This window comes from Heptranchias perlo, chromosome 22 (assembly GCF_035084215.1).
Source record: "Heptranchias perlo isolate sHepPer1 chromosome 22, sHepPer1.hap1, whole genome shotgun sequence".
Lineage (NCBI taxonomy): Eukaryota > Metazoa > Chordata > Chondrichthyes > Hexanchiformes > Hexanchidae > Heptranchias > Heptranchias perlo.
This window is the reverse complement of record NC_090346.1, coordinates 23,328,518-23,351,003: the sequence shown is the minus strand read 5'-3', so window position 1 is coordinate 23,351,003 and position 22,486 is coordinate 23,328,518. Positions and strand designations below refer to the sequence as shown.

The window sequence follows — 22,486 nt, the reverse complement described above, 5'->3', positions numbered from 1 at the left end:
GAGGCCAATCATCTCAGCCCCAGGGCATTGCTGCAGGAGTTCCTCAGGGCAGTGTCCTTGGCCCAACCATCTTCAGCTGCTTCATCAATGACCTTCCCTCCATCATAAGGTCAGAAATGGGGATGTTCGCTGATGACTGCACAGTGTTCAGTTCCAGTCGCAACCCCTCAGATAATGAAGCAGTCCGAGCCCGCGTGCAGCAAGACCTGGACAACATCCAGGCTTGGGCTCATAAGTGGCAAGTAACATTCGCGCCAGATAAGTGCCAGGCAATGACCATCTCCAACAAGAGAGAGTCTAACCACCTCCCCTTGACATTCAACGGCATTACCATCACTTAATCCCCCACCATCAACATCCTGGGAGTCACCATTGACCAGAAACTGAACTGGACCAGCCATATAAATACTGTGGCTACGAGAGCAGGTCAGAGGCTGGGTATTCTGCGGCGAGTGACTCACCTCCTGACTCCCCAAAGCCTTTCCACGATCTGCAAGGCACAAGTCAGGAGTGTGATGGAATACCCTCCACTTGCCTGGATGAGTGCAGCTCCAACAACACTCAAGAAGCTCGACACCATCCAAGATAAAGCAGCCCGCTTGATTGGCACCCCATCCACCACCCCAAACATTCACTCCCTTCACCACCGGCGCACAGTGGCTGCAGTGTGCACCATCCACAGGATGCACTGCAGCAACTTGCCAAGGCTTCTTCGACAGCACCTCCCAAACCCGCGACCTCTACCACCTAGAAGGACAAGGGCAGCAGGCGCATGGGAACAACACCACCTGCACGTTCCCCTCCAAGTCACACACCATCCCGACTTGGAAATATATCGCCGTTCCTTCATTGTCGCTGGGTCAAAATCCTGGAACTCCCTTCCTAACAGCACTGTGGGAGAACCGTCACCACACGGACTGCAGCAGTTCAAGAAGACGGCTCACCACCACCTTCTCGAGGGCAATTAGTGATGGGCAATAAATGCTGGCCTCACCAGCGACGCCCACATCCCGTGAACGAATTTTTAAAAAAAATTCTCCAGAATGAATTCCATTTGCCACTTTGCTGCCCACCTGACCAGTCCATTGATGTCTTCCTGCAGTCTATAGCTTTCCTTCTCACTATCAAACACACGGCCAATTTTTGTATCATCTGTAAACTTCTTAATCATGCCCCCTACATTGAAGTCCAAATCATTAATATATACCACAAAAAGCAAGGGACCTAGTACAAATATATTCCACTGAGGAAAAAAGGGTGTAAAAGAAATGACAGCCATCCGTGGCTAAGTAAAGAAATTAAGGATAGTATGCAACTAAAAACAAGGACATATCAGGTAGCCAAACTTAGTGGGAGGATAGAAGATTAGGAAACATGGAGATGGCAAAAATGCTGAACAAATATTTTGTTTCAGTCTTTACGGTAGAGGACACTAAGAATATCCCAACACTGGACAAACAGGGGGCTCTCGGGGGAGAGGAGCTCAATACGATTAAAATCACGAAGGAATTGGTACTCAGTAAATTAATGGGACTCAAGGCGGATAAATCCCCTGGACCTGATGGCTTACATCCGAGGGTCTTGAGGGAAGTGGCAGTAGGGATTGTGGATGCTTTGGTAATAATTTTCCAAAATTCTCTGGACTCGGCAAAGGTCCCGGCAGATTGGAAAACTGCCAATGTAACACCCTTATTTAAAAAGGGTAGTAGGCAGAAGGCTGGAAATTATAGACCAGTTAGCTTAACATCTGTGGTGGGTAAAATTTTGGAGTCTATTATTAAGGAGACAGTAGCAGAACATTTGGATAAACATAATTTAATAGGACAAAGTCAGCATGGCTTTACAAAGGGGAAGTCATGTCTGACAAATTTGCTTGAGTTCTTTGAGGATATAACGTACAGGGTGGATAAAGGGGAACCAGTGGACGTAGTGTATTTGGACTTCCAGAAGGCATTCGACAAGGTGCCACATAAAAGATTATTGCTCAAGATAAAGAATCACTGGATTGGGGGTAATATTCTGGCATGGGTGGAGGATTGGTTATCTAACAGGAAGCAGAGAGTTGGGATAAATGGTACATTCTCGGACTGGCAACCTGTAGCCAGTGGTGTTCCGCAGGGGTCGGTGCTGGGTCCCCAACTCTTTACAATCTATATTAACGATTTGGAGGAGGGGACCGAGTGTAACATATCAAAGTTTGTAGATGATACAAAGATGGGAGGGAAAGTAGAGAGTGAGGAGGTCATAAAAAACCTACAAGGGGATATAGACAGGCTGGGTGAGTGGGCGGAGATTTGGCAGATGCAATACAATATTGGAAAATGTGAGGTTATGCACTTTGGCAGGAAAAATCGGAGAGCAAGTTATTATCTTAATGGCGAGAAACTGGAAAGTACTGCAGTACAAAGGGATCTGGGGGTCCTAGTGCAAGAAAATCAAAAGGTTAGTTTGCAGGTGCAGCAGGTGATCAAGAAGGCCAACGGAATGTTGGATTTTATTGCTCGGGGGATAGAATATAAAAACAGGGAGGTATTGTTGCAGTTATATAAGGTATTGGTGAGACCGCACCTGGAATACTGCATACAGTTTTGGTCTCTATACTTAAGAAAAGACATACTTGCTCTCGAGGCAGTACAAAGAAGGTTCACTTGGTTAATCCCGGGGATGAGGGGGTGGACATATGAGGAGAGGTTGAGTAGATTGGGACTCTACTCATTGGAGTTCAGAAGAATGAGAGGCGATCTTATTGAAACATATAAGATTGTGAAGGGGCTTGATCGGGTGGATGCGGCAAGGATGTTCCCAAGGATGGGTGAAACTAGAACTAGGGGGCATAATCTTAGAATAAGGGGCTGCTCTTTCAAAACTGAGATGAGGAGAAACTTCTTCACTCAGAGGGTAGAAGGTCTGTGGAATTTGCTGCCCCAGGAAGCTGTGGAAGCTACATCATTAAATAAATTTAAAACAGAAATAGACAGTTTCCTAGAAGTAAAGGGAATTAGGGGTTACGGGGAGCGGGCAGGAAATTGGACATGAATTTAGATTTGAGGTTAGGATCAGATCAGCCATGATCTTATTGAATGGCGGAGCAGGCTTGAGGGGCCGAATGGTCTACTCCTGCTCCTATTTCTTATGTTCTTATGAGTCCTGCAGAACCCCACTGGGAACAGCCTTCCAGTCACAAAAACACCCATCAACCATTACCTTTTGCTTCCTGGCACTGAGCCAATTTTAGACCCAACTAGCCACTTTCCCTTGTATCCCATGAGCTTTTACTTTTTTGAACAGTCTGCCATGTGGAACGTTGTCAAAAATCTTGCTAAAATCCATGTACACTACATCAAACGTGTTACCCTCATCGACCCTCCTTGCTACCTGCTCAAAAAATTCCAATCAAGTTAGTCAAACACGACCTTCCCTTAACAAATCCATACTGACTGTCGTTGATTAACCCATGCCTTTCTAAGTGACGGATTATCCTGTCCCTCAGAATTGATTCCAATAATTTGCCCACCACCGAGGTTAGACTGACTGGCCTATAATTACTCGGTCTATCCCTCTCCCCCTTTTTAAACAACAGTAAAACGTTAGCACCCCTCCAATCCTCCGGCACCACGCCTATGTTCAGGGAGGATTGGAAAAGGATGGTCAGAGCCTCCGCTATTTCCTCCTTTGCTTGATTAACAGCCTGGTGATTTTTCTACTTTCAAAGATGCTAATCCCCTTAAACTTCCTTTCTCACTATGTTTATCCCATCCAATATTTCACACTTCTCCTCCTTAACTACAATGTCTGCATCATCCCTCTCTTTTTTGAAGACAGACGCAAAGTATTCATTAAGAACCATACTCACATCTTCTGCCTCCACACATAGGTTATCTTTTTGGTCTCTAATAGGCCCTACTCTTTCCTTAGTTATCCTCTTGCTCTTTATGTATTTATAAAACATCTTTGGGTCTTCCTCGATTTTAATTTGCCAATATTTTTTCATGCCCTCTCTTTGCTTTCATAATTTCCTTTTTACTTTCATCCATGCACTTTTATACTCCTCTAGGCTTTCTGTAATATTGAGTTCTCGGTATCTGACGTAAGCTTCCCTTTTTTGCCTTATCTTACCCTGTATGCTCCTTGACATCCAGGGGGCTCTAAATTCGGCAGTTCTACTCTTTTTCTTTGTGGGAACATGTTTACTCTGAACCCCTTGAATCTCCCCCTTGAATGCCTCCCACTGCTGTGACATTGATTTATCTTCAAGCAGCTGTTTCCAGTCCATGTTTGCTAAATCACTTCTCAGCTTAGTAAAATTGGCCTTTCCCCAATTTAAAACTTTAACTCCTGTTCTATCTTTGTCCTTTTCCATAACTATGCTAAATCTAACTGAATTATGATCACTACCACCAAAATACTCTCCCACTGATCCTCCTTCCACCTGCCCAGCTTCATTTCCTAAAACTAAATCCAGAACTGCCTATTCTCTTGTTGGGCATGCTACGTACTGGCTAAAAAAGTTCTCCTGATTGCAATTTAAGAATTTTGTGCCCTCTGTATCCTTCACACTGTTTGTATCCAAGTTAATATTAGGGTAGTTGAAATCCCCTATTATTACTGCCTTTAGGACTGAGGTGAGGAGGAATTTCTTCACACAGAGGGCTGTGAATCTTTAGAATTCTCTACCCCAAAGGGCTGTGGATGCTCAGTCGTTGAATATATCCAAGGCTGAGAGCGATAGATTTTTTTTGGATACTAAAGGAATCGAGGGATATAGGGATTGAGCGGGAAAGTGGAGTTGAGGTCAAAGATCAGCCATGATCTGATTGAATGGCGGAGCAGGCTTGAGGGGCCGAATGGCCTACTCCTGCTCCTATTTCTTAAATTCTTAATGGCCTAACCAGTGATTTATGATGGTTTAGCACAACTTCCTTGTTTTTGTACTCTATTTCTAAAGCCACGGATCCCCTTTGCATTTTTTTTTTAAAAGTTTTGTCAACGTGTCCTGTTACCTTCAAAGATTTGTGTATGTGAACCCCCAGGTCTCTCTGTTCCTGCACTCTCTTTAAAACTGTATAGTATTCTTTAAAACTGTATAGTATACACCCAACAACTCCTGCTCCTTAACAACACCACCCCCACCCCCCTCCCCACCAACCACCCCCCTCCCCACCAACCACCCCATCTACTTTCTTTCCTTCCCTAAACATGAAAACATTGTAGCCTGGAATGTTAAGTTTGCATTCATGTTCTTGTTTGAGCAGGTCTCTGTTATTGACACAATATCAACTCCACGTAGCCACTTATGCCTGCAGCTCACCAACCTTACTTGTCACGCTCCGTGCACTCCAAACCTGCCTTAGTCTACTTTGCATTTCTCCCCGGACTACTCTACATTCTTATGCGGTTTGTCTCTCCCAGTCAGTCCTCTATGCACCTTTTGAGGTCCTGATCTTCAGTTTTCTCCCAGGCTTCTGAAACTTTGTCTATAGCACCTCAACCCCTTTATTTTCTAGATCGTCGGTTCCAAAATGCACCACGACTTCTGGCTGTTGCCATCCCCCTTGTCGAATGTTCTGCACCCGTCCATGACTTTCTCTACCCTGGCACCAGGGAGACAACACATAATCCGAGACCACATATACGATTTCAGAAATACCTCTCCATCCCCCGATCTATCGAGTCCCCTATGACAACGACATTGCTACACTTCCTGTTGCAGTCATTTGCCCCACAGCGCCATGGATTTGCTTTAGACTGCGCTCCCCCGAGCAGCCGTCACACTCACAGGTATTCAGCATAGAAAACCAATTTGTGATTGCCACATTCTCAAGAGGATTTCTGCACTTCTTGCCTCTTTTTCGAACCATGCCGGATGGCCAACCACTCACTCTCCTCCTGAACTCTCTGTGGCTGCGGGATGACCACCTCCTGTAACGTGTGACCCACAAAAATTTCAGATTCCCCTATGCACTGATAACAACAGCCCTCAAGTTCAGAAACCCTAAGCTCAAACTCAAGCAGCCGGAGGCATTTCCTGCACACACGGTTGTCCAGGGCACACAGAGCATCCTGGATGTTCTCACATGGCACAGGATGTGCATGCAACTGTTCTCAGCTGTCCTGCCATATTCCCAGAAGTTGAACAGCTACCTCGTGTAAAGCAGGTCTTCTGATATAAAAATATTTTTACACAGATAACGTGGAATTCTCTGCTGCAAACCGCCACTGAAGCAAAGTCCATGAGTTATTTTAAAAGGAATTAGAAAGTTGGTTGAAAAGGAGGAACACTAAAGCTGATGTGGAGCCAGCAGGAGCGTGGGATTAGACAAACCTGCTCTTGTGGAATAAAAACCCTGGCACAGATGAAGGATCAATTGGATGTTTCTGTCCTGTAACATTCTGTGATTCTAAGATGCTACAGATTATGCTGTATAAATAAGCTGCAGTTAGAAGTTAGAATACTATATTATAATTGCAGGTAAATATTAAGGGATAGAATTTTTGTGCAAGTTCTTCCCAACTCCTGCTATAATTCTGATGGAGATCCCAAAGAAATGGTATAAATGGGCATTTACGCTGTTTCTCCAGGGTTTATGCTGATCTTATGCTGAAATTATGGTGGGAGATCAGTAGAACCTCAACGGAAATTCTACCCCTAAATCTTTAATCATAATATAGATTTAAAGGAAGTAATCGAGAGAACTCATTCAAATGTCTGCAATTTTAATTTCCCACTCAGGAGTGGGAGTGGTGAAGAGGGGGAAATTAAGCTTGCACAACCATAAACCTCAACTACACTCAACAGACAGCATGAAGTTCACACAAAAGTTCAGAAAAAAAACGGAACTGAAGTGCCTGAAAGATCCTATACTTACTGAATGCTTCAACTTGATCACACTGAACATATTAATTCACTCCCCCTCCCTTTTATTTCCAGGTTGTTCTTGTTACAACAGATTTATAAGTTGCAGAGTGCAACACGTCTGCTTTTTACTTGACGGCTCTAAAGTTCCCAATCAGCACCACTTCTAGTTTTATGTACTTTTTAAAAAATGGAAACAACTAAAAGGCATGCTTTAAATTCAGAATTTATAACTTAAAGCACTTCTAAGTGCTCTTTCACATGGACTTTTAGAAAGCCTTTGACGTGGTATTACACAGGAGACTATTAGAGAAGATTAAGGGGTATGGGATCGGGGAAAGGTAGCAAATTGGATTAAAACTGGATAGAAGGGAGAAAACCGAGGAGGAGGAGGTAAGGGCAGTTTTTCAGAGTAGTTGGAAGTGGGAAGTGGTGCCCCACGGAGTTCTGTTCTGGGACTGCTCTGTGCACTGTGTACATCAATGATTTGGGTGTAGGGCTAGAAGGAGTGGTGTCCAAATTTGAGGCAATGCTAAAATAGGAGCCATAGTAAATAATTCTGCGGATCAAAGCAAGCTGCAAGGGGACATTGATAAGATAATGGAGTGGGCAAAAAATTGCAGATGGAATTCAATATCAGTAAGTGTGAAGTGGTACATGTTGATTAAAAAAAGTTATTTGAATCAAGAAAAGTTAGGTGATGAGGAAGAGCAGAGAGATTTGGGAGTTCAAGTTCATAGGATATTAAAAGCAACACCTCAATTGGATAAGACCATGAAAAAAGCTAATGGGATACTGGATTTTATGGCAAGAGACATAGGGAGAAAACAAAAAATTGGATAGGGCCTATTATTGGGCAGGGGTAGCGCGATCCGCTATTACCGCACGCCCAATGGCCCCTGAGCAGGCAGGACAAGGCTTTTGTGAGGTCTGAGGACTTACCTTCAAGCAGCGTTCTGAATCAACGTTGACATGAGGATTCAATGCAATTCGCACTTTCCACCAGCAGGGGAAGCCCCAATCTCTTAAAGGCAGCTGGTACCCGTTATTTGCTGAAAATTACAGTCTGCTGTCTGCACGGAGCCTGAATGGAGATCAGACATCGCACATGCAAAACACAGATGCAGCTCTCAGCCCTATGTTTACAAACTGATGAGTTATGTTAAAACATTGAATAACGGTTGCACACTTCTAAATCCCACATCCACCAATCTGCATGCCAGACTTCACCAATTTGCCATTCTGAGTTTGTACCAGGCCTGTGAGTGTGTGTGCACCAAGGTTCTCTGCTGATGCACTAGAGGCCTTGGTGCAAGAGGTGGACAGAAGGAGGGACATCTTATATCAGCAGGGGAGCAAGAGGCCCTCCAGACATATACCCAAAAGGCAGTGGGAGGTTGCGGGGGACAAAGTCAATGCTAGGCGCACAGCATCATGAACATGGATGCAGTGCAGGAAGAAGTTCAATGCTTTGGCATGAATGGTCAATGTGAGTGAGGTCAACTGTCAAGTGGGGTCTCCTACCAACTGCACCACTAGCCGTATCCACTGCTCCACGCACCCACATACCAACAAACTCTTTCCATCAGTACTCAACCAGATGCTTCCTCTCATCCTTACACATTACCACAGTTGCAAGCCGCTCACCCAGAACTCACAGGCCACACACAATGGCAGGTTTTCAACCATGACAGGCACACATCACCCAGACCACACATCCCACTTTATTGCAGGAGAAGGTGGCGCATATCAGGAGGCAGCAAGTGGCCGTGGCACTTAGCCCCTCATGCCTGTTACCCCATTCAATGAGATCATGGTGGACTTGTGACCTAACTCCATATACCCGCCTTAGCCCTATATCCCTTAATACCCTTGCTTCACAAAAATCTATCAATCTCAGATTTAGAATTCACAAGTGAGCTAGCATCAACTGCCGTTTGCAGAAGAACGTTCCAAACGTCTCCCACCCTTTGCATGTAGAAGCATTTCCTAACTTCACTCCTGCACGTCCTGGCTCTATATGTTAGGCTATGTCCCCGCATGCTAGTATTGAAGTCTAGGAGACCTCTAAAAACAGTTACAAGTGTCTCGCCAGCCAGAAGCAATAATCCAGCCACTAACCTGTAAATCCTGCATGGTCCCTTTAAATAGTGCTGGTGGGGTTCCTCCAGGCACTCTAAGACACGTTCAAATAGTTGGGGTTAAGACTGTGTGTTGAGTTGAGCGTTAGACATCATTTTGGGACTTATCACTTTAAAGCAGCGTTGTACACTGATTGTATCCATTTTCTCCTTATTTTACATGCTTCCAGCGTTTGGTATTTGCGCCTGCACTAACTCCTATATCAAGATAGCGTCCGGCGCACATCACGCTGGAAATGTGCGTGCGCAGCCAAGACGTCAGCTTGGACGTTGGAGATGCCGCATAGCGCCGAAACAACGAGGGCTACATGGCCCAATTTAGTACCCATAGAATATAAATGTCAAGCTGTAATGGTGAATCTATGTAAAACCTTAAGACCACAGTGTGCAATTTGGGGCTCATACTATAGGTAAGATGTAGTGCAGATTCACTAGGTCACTGTCTGATATGGGGAATACAAATATGAAGAAAGACTTGAAAAGTTGGGGGTGTTCTCACTTGAACAGAGGAGGTTAAGACAGAAAATGCTGGAGATACTCAGCAAATCAGGAGCATCTGTGGAGAAAGAAACAGAGTTAATGTTTCAGGTCAATGACCCTTCGTCAGAACTGGAAGAAGCTGAAGATCTATTAGAGACCTTCCCTTTTGTTCTTTCCTCCCCTTCCCCCCCTCCCACCTTTTTCCTGGCTCTGTACTTGCTTAAAAACTGTATAATCTTCAATTTCTTCAAGGTCTGACGAAGGGTCATCGACCTAAAATGTTAACTCTGTTTCTTTCTCCACAGATGCTGCCTGACTTGCTGAGTATTTCCAGCATTTTCTGTTTTTATTTCAGATTTCCAGCATCTGCAGTATTTTGCTTTTGATTTGGAGGTTGAGGGATACTGGATTGGTGTTTAAAATTATTAAGGGATTGAACAGAATATATAGAAATAGAGGGGGAAAAATTCAGTAAGTGTCCATTTTGGCCGGTGTTAGCGCCCGACGGACCCTGGGCAGGCAGGACGCAAGTTTGGACCCAAGGCAGCACTTACCTGCAATCAGCGTTCCATTCCAGGCCTTGCACATGGAATCAATGCAATTTGCACTTTCCACCACCAGAGGGAGCACAATCTCAAAGGGAGGATGTTTCTTAGAAATCTCCTAAAGGCAGCTGGTACCTGTTATTTGCTGAAAATTACAGTCTGCTGTCTGCATGGAGTCTGAATGGAGATCAGACATCGCACATGCAAAACACAGATGCAGCTCTCAGCCCTATGTTTACACACTGAGGAGTTATGTTAAAACATTGAATAAAGGTTGCGCACTATTAAATCCCACATCCTCCAATCTGCACACCAGACCTCACCAATCTGCCGATTTGAGTTGGTACTAGGCTTGCGAGAGTGCGTGAACCAAGGTTCTCTGCTGATGCACTAGTGGCCTTGGGTGCAAAAGGTGGAACAGAAGGAGGGACATCCTATACCTGCAGTGGGGGGGGGGGGGGGGGGGGGGGTGCAATAGGCCCTCCAGACATATACTCAAAAGGCAGTGGGAGGTACCAGGGGACAAAATCAATGCCAGGCGCACAGCATCATGAACATGGATGCAGTGCAGGAAGAAGTTCAATGCTTTGACATGAGTGGGCAAGGTGAGTGAGGTCAACGTCAAGTGGCGTCTCCTACCAACTACACCACATACTACACCCCCCATCACCCACATACCAATAAACTCTTTCCATCAGTACTCAACTTTTCCAATCAGATGCTTCTTCTCACCCTTACACATTACCATTGTTTCAAGCCGCCCACCCACAACTCACAGGCCACACACACTGGCAGCTATTCAACCATGACAGGCACATCACCTAGGCACATGTCCCACTTTCTTGCGGGAGAAGGTGGTGCATATCAGGAGGCAGCAAGTGGCAGTGGCATTTAGCCCCTCGAGCCTGTTCCACCATTCAATGAGATCATGATGGACCTGTGACCTCACTCCATATACCCGTCTTAGCCCCATATCCCTTAATACTCTTGGTTCCTAGAAACCTATCAATCTCAGATCTAACATTCACAAGTGAGCTAGCATCAACTGCCGTCTGCAGAAGAGTGTTCCAAACGTCTCCCACCCTTTGCATGTAGAAGCATTTCCTAACTTCACTCCTGCATGTCCTGGCTCTAAATGTTAGGCTATGTCCCTGCGTCATAGTATTGAAGTCGAGGAGATCTCCAAAAACAATTACAAATGTCTCAGCAGCCAGAAGCAATAATCCAGCCACTAACCTGTAAATCATGCATGGTCCCTTTAAGACTCTAAGACACGTTCAGATGGTCGGGGTTAAGACTGTGCATTGAGTTGAGCATTAAATCCCAAAATGGTGCCATCACTTTAAATCAGCGTTGCACACTGATTGAAGCCATTTTCTCCCCACTTTACCTGATTCCAGCGTTTGTTATCTGTGCCTGTGCAAACTCCTATACCAAGATGGCGACTGGCGCACGTCACGCAGGAAACGTGCATGCGCATCCAAGACGCCAGCATGGATGTCGGAGAGGTTGTTTAGCGCCGAAACAATGGGCGCTACAAGGGCCCAATTGAGCGCCCAGACTGTTTCTAGTGATTGAGGGATTCACAACAAGGGTACATAGACATAAGATTAAATACGAGAGATTTAGGACCAGAGCAGGGGAAATTTTTTTAAACTAGAGTTAGTGACTGAAGCTGAGACCAGGTCAACATTTAAGAATAGGTTAGATAGGTGTTTGAAGGAAAGGGGAATAAAGGGATACGGGAACAGAACGGGCAGATGGGATTAGGACTGTTGCTCATGTGGAGGATAAACACCAACATGAACTGATGGGGCTGAATGGCCTGTTTTCATGTTGTAATTTCTATGTAATTTCTGAAACAAAATGTGCAGCATATCTGCAGGCAGCTGGAGAAAGTTTGGGATTTAACACTGGCCACCTCAAGGAGATAGTCATATAGCACATCAGTTTCATATCCACTGGAGCATAACTACAACTGGTGCAAATCCAGCTTTGTAATCTTTAATGCTTAGAAGTGCTCAGATGCTCCAGTGGACCATCCTTGAAGTGTTAATGCTAATAAGGTGCTGACAAGATAGTCAGCTTCTTTCTAACATTAAAATATCACCAACATTTGGGTCACAGCAATCTAGGATTTGTACATGTTTAAATATGCAGGGCTCTGCTTTTCCCCAGTTTGAGTGTGGTGAGAGCAGGATAGTATCATTTGATGCTATTGGCTTACACTACTCTCAAAATCCTACCACGGTAAAACCAGTAGGTGCAGTACAGCTGCACTATTAGTTTTAGCTACATATAGTCCATTATCTACAAAAGTATAGCTGCATTACATTATGAAAGGAACCAGTGTTTGACCAGACACTTTCAATATAAATTGTTACAACAGCGTACATTCGATCAGAAATACTAAAATGATTTAAAGTTTTTTCCTTCAGTAAACACATATACTGTACTTGCTCATATAAAGTTTGACCTAGATTTATACCGTGGTAGTAATTTTACCACCTGAATTTTCCAATGGTAACTTGTCAGATAAAACCACTTTCCCTATTTCCACACACAGAAGATTTGCCTGTCTGTATGTACAGAACAGGATAATTATAAGAGTGAAGATCAGCTGAATTTCCCCATTGGGGCCAATTTTACACCTTTTTTCAATTAGTAGTGCTAAGGACAAATATAAGCAACCTAATTACTAGGCTACCTAATGTTTACACATCCTCTTTTTGTGTATAAGCTAGAGCCCTGTCCTCAATAAGTCCTGAAATCCATAAAGCTTGTTTTACTTCTAAAGTCTGCTATACTGTATGGATTACTCTTTAACAGAAATGCTTAGAGGCCATTTATTACTGTATTGTAATTGTTGGATCAGTATTAATACAAAAATGTAAATTCCTGAAAAGCTTTTCTACTGGAAAATCTCATTTGCTTTTAATGGAATCTAACTGAAATCAGACACTAGAGCAGAAGATATTTACAAATGACATTTCAAATTACGATGTGTTATTAGATTACTTAAAAAAATCACTAATAATTTGATATACTCCTTCAGTAACTTCCTACAGTAAATGATAAGAAAATATTTTTTAAAAATCTATAAAACATTTCATGTTTACAGCATTGAACCATTAAATATTTCCAAGATTGAGTTTCTTCAACTCTATACCACTGTTCAGTGCATTTTCCTCACATATTGTTAAATAAAATTATAACATATAAATATGCCATTATGTCTATTCCAGGCAGGTTAGGATGCTGATAATGACATAAATAATAAGCATTGAAAAACTGTAGTCTGTTAACAGGAAGATTAACAAATCATTACTTTCATTTCCATTTGTCCTCTTATGTACACTATCTTAAGAAACGAACACAATGAATATCAGACTTAATTTACCAACTAATGTACTGTGTTCCTCCTTCACGTTCTTGCTTCAGCTGCACATATCTCTGAATGGCTTTTTTCAGATCCAGGACAGTGTCATTTTGAATTACAACAACAGCTAAAGAAAGATAGCATGAATTATGGAGCTGCATAAAAGGTAGACTTAGAGCATAGTTTACTGTCACAAAGCATGAAAACTCAACGGGCTACATTATCCCTCTGAATGTACCCAAATGTGGTGCTGTAATTTGCAGCCAAGTGGTAGTTTTAAAAAGCAGGTTGCTGACAGGCTCCAACATACTTCCTCTCTTTTGTACTGGTACTAGGTGGCTACTGATGCGGCTTCAGTGTGATAGACTTCACAGCAGGTAATTCTTTCCATCTCTCTCCTCTTCGTGTGGAGGTGCTATTGGAGTTAAGGATGAATAAGCAAATGGAAACTAGCCTTATTGCCTCTCCGACAGTCTTATTGAGCTTCCTGGGCTTCATTCATGACTGGAATCTTATCTTCAAATTATTAGAGCAGAAAAGGTATAATGATCATAAACAAGAGAGTCAGATATACTGAATGAGTGAGAACAGTAGGTTTCGTAAAAGGGCTGTATTATATATGGAACTACCACAACCTAACTTTTTCAGAGACAATTAAAAAGATGGAAACATGAAAAAAATGCACTTACGCATAATTTCACCATCTCCTTTCTTTACTTTGACAGTCATTGCCTGCCCATACTCAAGGGCTACCTGAGAATTTATCTCTTCCAAAGTAACCTGAATAAAAGCAAAATTTAAGGCATCAGTACTGGATAAGTTCATCTAGTATCTGCACTATCACATCTTGGGATTTTTTGGACTATTTTTCCATAGACAGGATTTGGGGAAAATAGTTACTTTTAATATTGGATTTTTAAAAGCACAGCACATTCAGACAAGTTTAAAAAAAAACAGGTGGGATGATTAAGATATTAATGAGCTAGTGTTGATGTTGTTTCCTCACAGAATGCAAAATAAGAAGCAATTTGCTACACTGTCTCAGCAATTGGAAAACACCTCACATCCCATGCATTGGAAAGTATTTGATCCTATTTTCTGCCTGTGATCAGCAGGAGATAAAAGGATGGTTACTGGGATATAGACTGGCAGGGAGTGGATTTTTGAAATGAGAAAGCTGTGAAAACAATTACATTTTTAAAAAGAAAGCTACAAGGACATTTTCCAAGATCAAGAGGTCAGAAATGATGGAAGAACAGTTATAAGTCATCTAGTTTAAGTCAAGTAAGATAGCCTAATGATATGGGGAAGCATGATGTTTTCGTTATTTGTGAGGATAAGTTTTACTGTTTGAATAATGCAAGTCTGATCAAAACTGATATTCTGTATGTTCAACGTACTGTGAAATAAAGCAGCTTATCGATTCACAGGCCTCATCTCACTAAGTGCTTGCTTGGTCTGCCTTCAGTAAAATTGAAGTACACATGTAAAAGAAACAAATATCTGTATCAGGTCACAAGGAGATACTATTGTTACCACCTCAAATTATGCTATCATACTAGTAGACATTGCGCAGTGTGAGTCAACGCCTATAAAAGACGCTCAGACTGCTTACAGAAGCAACCCACGTCACTGAACGCGAGAAGATATCTACAGCAGACCTGAATTTGTAAAATGCATTTTAAACACAGCTGAAAAAAATAGAATGACTAAATGTACATACCTATTGAAGTAATTGTGTTTATACAAGTTTGTTGTTTAAACCTCTAAACTTAATTCGTCATACCTTTTTATTACAAACACCATCATGGGTGTCTTACTTTGTTTAGATACTGCTGTGAAGACAACTTATTATACCTCACCTCAGGAAAATCATCAAGTTCTGGTAACCCTCAGTAAGTTAGCATTACTACTTCATGCCCAATGTATTAGAGAGCACTACAACTTCAGAGGGAGAAAAAACTAACAGGGTGCTCTATTTCACGTAATAACAGAATGCCATTTCATTTGCAATCCTGCTCAGGGAGTGATGGCAACTATGGGGAAGTCCTCTATGCAGACTGTCCTGAAGTAAAATACCGTAGGGCTATAAAGATATATATAAATACCATAAGTTAAAATTCAAGGGGAAAATTCTTCCTTTAAGTTTCAAGTAAAATCAATGTAGTCAGTGTTGGATGTGGTCTGGTTGCAAAACATTTGGCTTTTCTTTTCTACTGCCACAGTTATATGAGTTGGCAGTCTTTAAATTTTAATAGAAGGTCCCCTGATGATTTTACTGCAACAGTGCATCTTAATCTGGGGACTTAAGCACAACACTACTATAAACAACAACTTGCTCCTTTAACGTAATAAAACGACCCAAGGTGCTTCATAGGAGCGTTATCAAACAAAATATGATACCGAGCCACATAAGGAGGTATTAGGACAGGTGACCAAAAGCTTGGTCAAAGAGGTAGGTTTTAAGGAGCATCTTATTGGAGGAGAGGGAGGTAGAGAGGCAGAGGGGTTTAGGGAAGGAATTCCAGAGCTTAGGACCTAGGCAGCTGAAGGCACAGCCGCCAGTGGTGCAGCAATAAGAATCGAGGATGCTCAAGAGGCCAGAATTGGAGAAGTGCAGAGATCTTGGAGGGTTGTAGAGCTGGAGGAGTAGTTGTGGTAAAAAATAAGTTTGTAGTATCAATTGACCATAAATATGATGGATGGAGGGTCAGAGAAAGAAGAAAAACTAATACACCAGGTGTATTAGTCATAATTAAAATGCATACACCTGAACAGATACTTTAAATTGCACTTCTCATAATAATGTGGAAATGGCTATAAGAGTTATTGTTTTGGGGAATTTTTTTTCTTATTCGTTCATGGGATGTGGGCGTCGCTGCAAGGCCAGCATTTATTGTCCATCCCTAATTGCCCTTGAGAAGGTGGTGGTGAGCCACCTTCTTGAACCGCTGCAGTCCGTGTGGTGAAGATTCTCCCACAGTGCTGTTAGGTAGGAAGTTCCAGGATTTTGACCCAGCGACGATGAAGGAACGGTGATATATTTCCAAGTTGGGATGGTGTGTGACTTGGAGGGGAACGTGCAGGTAGTGATGTTCCCATGTGCCTGATGCCCTTGTCCTTCTAGGTGGCAGAGGTCGCGGGTTTGGGAGGTACTGTCGAAGAAGCCTTGGCGAGTTGCTGCAGTGCATCCTGTAGATGGTACACACTGCAGCCATGATGCACCGGTGGTGAAGAGGGTGAATGTTTAGGGTGGTGGATGAGGTGGTAATCAAGCGGGCTGCTTTGTCCTGGATGGTGTCGAGCTTCTTGAGCGTTGTTGGAGCTGCACTCATCCAGGCAAGTGGAGAGTATTCCATCACACTCCTGACTTGTGCCTTGTAGATGGTGGAAAGGCTTTGGGGAGTCAAGAGGTGAGTAAATCACCACAGAATACCCAGCCTCTGACCTGCTCTTGTAGCCACAGTATTTATGTGGCTGGTCCAATTAAGTTTCTGGTCAATGGTGACTCCCAGGATGTTGATGGTGGGGGATTTTGCGATGGAAATGCCGTTGAATGTCAAGGGGAGGTGGTTAGATTCTCTCTTGTTGATGGTCATTGCCTGGCACAAATGTTACTTGCCACTGATCAGCTCAAGCCTGGATGATATCCAGGTCTTGCTGCATGCGGGCACGGACTGCTTCTTTATTTAAGGGGGTGCGAATGGAACTGAACACTGAGGAAATCTGACCACATGATGGAGGTAAGGTCATTGATGAAGTACCTGAAGATGGTTGGGCCTAGGACACTGCCCTGAGGAACTCCTGCAGCAATGTCCTGGGGCTGAGATGATTGGCTTCAACAAACACTACCATCTTCCTTTGTGCTAGGTATGACTCCAGCCACTGGAGAGTTTGCCCCCTGATTCCAATTGACTTCAATTTTACTAGGGCTCCTTGGTGCCACACTCGGTCAAATGCTGCCTTGATGTCAACGGCAGTCACTCTTTTGTCCATGTTTGGACCAAGGCTGTAATGAGGTCTGGAGCCGAGTGGTCCTGGCGGAACCCAAACTGAGCATCGGTGAGCAGGTTATTGGTGAGTAAATGCCGCTTGATAGCACTGTCGATGACACCTTCCATCACTTTGATGATTGAAGCAGACTGATGGGGCGGTAACTGGCCGGATTGGATGTGTCCTGCTTTTTGTGGACAGGACATACCTGGGCAATTTTCCACATTGTCTGGTAGATGCCAGTGTCGTAGCTGTACTGGAACAGTTTGGCTAGAGGTGCGGCTAGTTCTGGAACATAAGTCTTCAGCACTACAGCTGGGATGTTGTCGGGGCCCATAGCCTTTGCTGTATCCAGTGCACTCAGCCGTTTCTTGATATCACGTGGAGTGAATCGAATTGGCTGAAGACTGGCTTCTGTGATGGTGGAGATATCAGGAGGAGGCAGAGATGGATCATCCACTCGGCACTTCTGGCTGAAGATGGTTGCAAACACTTCAGCCCTGTCTTATGCACTCGCATGCTGGACTCCGCCATCATTGAGGATGGGGATGTTTACAGTGCCTCCTCCTCCCGTTAGTTGTTTAATTGTCCACCACCATTCATGACTGGATGTGGCAGGACTGCAGAGCTTTGATTTGATCCGTTGATTGTGGAATCGTTTAGCTATGTCTATAGCATGTTGCTTCCACTGTTTAGCATGTATGTAGTCCTGTGTTGTAGCTTCACCAGGTTGGCACCTCATTTTTAGGTACGCCTGGTGCTGCTCCTGGCATGCTCTTCTATACTCCCCATTGAACCAGGGGTGATCCCCTGGCTTGTTTGTAATGGTAGAATGAGGAATATGCCGGGCCATGAGGTTACAGATTGTGCTGGAATACAATTCTGCTGCTGCTGATGGCCCACAGCACCTCATGGATGCCCAGTTTTGAGCTGCTAGATCTGTTCTGAATCTATCCCATTTAGTATGGTGATAGTGCCACACAACACGTTGGATGGTGGTCTCAGTGCGAAGACGGGACTTCGTCTCCATGAGGACTGTGCAGTGGTCACTCCCAGCAATACTGTCATGGACAGATGCATCTGCAACAGGTAGATTGGTGAGGATGAGGTCAAGTAGGTTTTTCCCTCGTGTTGGTTCTCTCACCACCTGCCGTAGGCCCAGTCTGGCAGCTATGTCCTTCAGGACTTGGCCAGCTCGGTCAGCAGTGGTGCTACCGAGCCACTCTTGGTGATGGACATTGAAGTCCCCCACCCAGAGTACATTCTGTGCCCTTGCTACCCTCAGTGCTTCCTCCAATTGCTGCTCAACATGGAGGAGGACTGATTCATCAGCTGAGGGAGGGCGGTAGGTGGTAATCAGCAGGAGGTTTCCTTGCCCATGTTTGATCTGATGCCATGAGATTTCATGGAGTCCGGAGTCAATGTTGAGGACTCCCAGGGCCACTCCCTCCTGACTGTATATCACTGTACTGCCACCTCTGGTGGGTCTGTCCTGCCAGTGGGACAGGACATACCCAGGGGTGGTGATGGAAGAGTCTGGGACGTTGGCTGAAAGGTATGATTCTGTGAGTATGGCTATGTCAGGCTGTTGCTTGACTAGTCTGTGGGACAGCTCTCCCAATTTTGGCACAAGTCCCCAGATGTTGGTGAGGAGGACTTTGCAGGGTCGACTGGGCTTGGTTTGCCTTTGTCATGTCCGGTGCCTAGTGGTCCGATGCCGGGTGGTCCGTCCAATTTTATTCTTATTATGACTTTTTTTTTTAAGCGAGATTGTACAACTGAGTGGCTTGCTGGGCCATTTCAGAGGTCAATTAAGAATCAACCACATTTCTGTGGGTCTGGAGTCACATGTAGGCCAGACCGGGTAAGGACGGCAGGTTTCCTTCCCTAAAGGACATTAGTGAACCAGATGGGTTTTTACGACAATCCGGTAGTTTCATGGCCACCATTACTGATACCAGTTTTTTTATTCCAGATTTAATTTTAATTTAATTAATTAATTTAAATTCCCCAGCTGCCGTGGCGGGATTTGAACTCATGACTCCGGATTATTAGTCCAGGCTTCTGGATTACTAGTCCAGTAACAAAACATAATAGGTTTATATCCTTAACAAAGATTATAGACACAAAGACACTTTGCTGTAGTTCTGATGTACCAGAATAAGATTTCCATTAGTCAAGCACCGTTCACCTGCATACATCTTAAAAGTTATCACCAAATAAATTGTGCATATTATACATGTACAAATGTTAGGATTAAAAGCTAATCCAACACACCTGAATGGGCAGATCACACAGCAAAGGATCCTGGACTATCATGGCGAGACCTTCCTGAAATAGGTCCAAGACTTCTGCATGTGATAACTCTTCCTCCTCTTCTGCATCTTTTTCTTGATTGTCTATTGCGAAATTGTCTTCCTCCTTAATGCTGATGGATGGAGGCTCCTTTTTTAGGTCATCAGTCATCCTAAATCAGTAAATCTTTAAATGAGAATAGAACAATGTCAACAAAGTCACTATCTTTGGATATAACCCTCAAGTAACGTTTTGCAACCACACAATACATTTCAATTCTTCCACAAATCACATTCTTTTTAACTTCACAAAAATGTATGAAATACAGTAATTTAAAAAGACAATTAACTCAGTATAACTATTTCCTCTTGTATGAAATATAACCTCGCCTCATATAGTTTGAATCAGTGTTGACTGAAGAATAATTTACACATGGAATGAACTTCTAGATAAACTAGTGGAACTTAAGGGTCTTTCTGGCTAGATGAATTAAGATAGATCAAATGGCCGTCCTCATTGAATAATGAAATTTCATTGCTTCTTCTGTAAACAATTTTTACTTTTCAAGTATCTATTGCTGCTAACCAGCGAATGTGAAAAAACAATGGCTGTGAAAAGACAGAATGTGGGCAAAATTGGTAGGGAAGAATACAAAGAGATTACTCACCAGAAACTATTCAATCCCTTTGTAAACTGGACCCATTAACTACTGCTAACCAGGCAGAAGACAGGCACAGTATTTCTAGATCTTACTACTGCTTATGAGACAATCTGGCATACAGGACTACTGCACAAACTGTCAATGGTCCTAATACAATGGGTTGTCATGGCTGTGGAACTTCTACTGAGAGGCCATAGGTTCCAAGTTTCACTGGACAAAAAACAGGTTGTCCTAAAACAACAGGTCCAGTTCTAGCGCCGGCACAATTCAACCTCTTCACATATAACTTTCCCAATACCACTGCCAGGCGTTTTATTTAATGCAGACATTATTTGTCCGGCAGTACAGGACCAGGATTTCAGTCACCTAGAAGAAGTCCTGAATGCTGACATGAGAGACCGCCCATTGCTGCAAGGCTGAAGTGCTCACAATCAACTTCAACCAGAAGTGCTGAGTGGGTGATCCTTGTTGGCCTCCTCCTGAGGTCCACACCATCACAGATGCCAGTCTTCAGTCACTCCACATGACATCCAAAATTGGCCGAGTGCAATGGACACAACAAAGGCTATAGACCTCGACAATATCCCGGCTGTAGCGCTGAAGACTTGTGCTCCAGAACTAGCCAAGCTGTTCCATACAGCTACAACGCTGGCATCTACTCGACAATGCAGAAAATTGCCCAGATATGTTCTGTCCACAAAAAGCAAGATAAATTCAATCCGGCCAATTACTGCCCCATCAACCTGCTCTCAATCATGAGCAAAGTGATGGAAGGGGTCGTCGGCAGTGCTATCAAGCGGCACTTACTCACCAATAACTTGCTCACTGATGCTCAGGCTCCAGATCTCATTACAGCCTTGGTCCAAACATGGACACAAGAGCTGAATTCCAAAGGCGAGGCGAGAGTGACTGCCCTTGACATCAAGGTAGAATTCGAACATGTATGGCACTGAGGAGCCCTAATAAAACTGAAGTCAATGGGGATCAGGGGGAAAACTCTCCAGTGGCTGAAGTTATACCCAGCACAGAGGAAGATGGTTGCTGGAGGCCAATCATCTCAGCCCCAGGACATCGCTGCAGGAGTTCCTCAGGGCAGCGTCATAGGCCCAAGTATCTTCAGCTGCTTCATCAATGACCTTCCCTCCATCATAAGGTCAGAAATGGGGTTGTTCACTGTTGCTCCATTCGCAATTCCGTAATGAAGCAGTCCATACCCGCATGCAGCAAAACCTGGACAACATCCAGGCTTGGGCTGATATGTGGCGGAAATGTTACTTGCCACTTAAGTGTGAGGCAATGATCGCATCCAACAAGAGACATCTCCCCTTGACATTCATGGCATTACCATCAGCGAGTCCCCCAGCAACTGAACTGGACCTGCCACATAAATGCCGTGGCTACTACAGCAAGTCAGAAGCTGGGTATTCTGTGGTGAGTGGCTCACCTCCTGACTCCCTACTGCCTACCACCTACAAGGCACAAGTCAGGAGTGTGATGGGTTGCTTTTCACTTCCCTGGGTGGAGCTTCAACAACATTCAAGAAGCTCGACACTATCCACTACAAAGCAGTCCGCTTGATTGGCAGCCGATCTACTGGCTTAAACATCCCACCCTCCACCATCGGCGTACTGTGTCCGCAGTGTATACTATTTACAGGATGCACTGCAACAACTTGCCAAGACTTCTTCGGCAGCATCTCCCAAACCAGTGACCTCCACCGCCTAGAAGGACAAAGGCAGCAGGTGCAAAAGAGCACCACCACCTCCAAGTTCCCCTCCAAGTCACACACCATCCTGACTTGGACATATATCGCCATCCCTTCATTGTCGCTGGGTCAAAATATTGGAAATCCTTACCTTACAGCATTGTGGGAGCACCTTCACCACACGGGCTGCAGCGGTTCAAGGAGGAGGCCTGCCATCACCATCTCAAGGGCAACTAGGGATGGACAATAAATGCCAGCCTCGTCAGCAATGCCAACATCCCGAGAATGAATTTTTAAAAAGCTGGAGACTTAAACCAAGTGCCAAAAATACTGTTTCCAGCTTTTTCCACCTAAACCACACAAAGGCCAACAAGCAGTTCAACGTCTTCTTGGACACAGGCTGGTCCATAACCCAAAGCCTTTGTGTCTAGGTG

The 22,486-nt window shown here is 44.0% G+C and overlaps 1 protein-coding gene across 4 annotated transcripts in view; it reads right to left on the bottom strand.

The window, feature by feature from the left end:
• Positions 1 to 22,486, bottom strand: part of snrnp25 (small nuclear ribonucleoprotein 25) — a 33,590-nt gene that overhangs the window by 9,356 nt on the left and 1,748 nt on the right. For 2 of the 4 annotated variants that reach the window (XM_068003149.1, XM_068003148.1), the window contains exons 2-5: positions 22,204 to 22,285; positions 19,669 to 19,872; positions 14,088 to 14,178; positions 13,420 to 13,525 (exon numbers count right to left, since the gene is read on the bottom strand). In XM_068003149.1, the coding sequence (XP_067859250.1) occupies positions 13,420 to 13,525; positions 14,088 to 14,178; positions 19,669 to 19,857 (386 nt within the window). In that variant the 5' untranslated portion in view covers positions 19,858 to 19,872; positions 22,204 to 22,285. The remainder of the gene's footprint in view (positions 1 to 13,419; positions 13,526 to 14,087; positions 14,179 to 19,668; positions 19,873 to 22,203; positions 22,286 to 22,486) is intronic. The other 2 variants (XM_068003150.1, XM_068003146.1) reach the window with 1 other exon arrangement.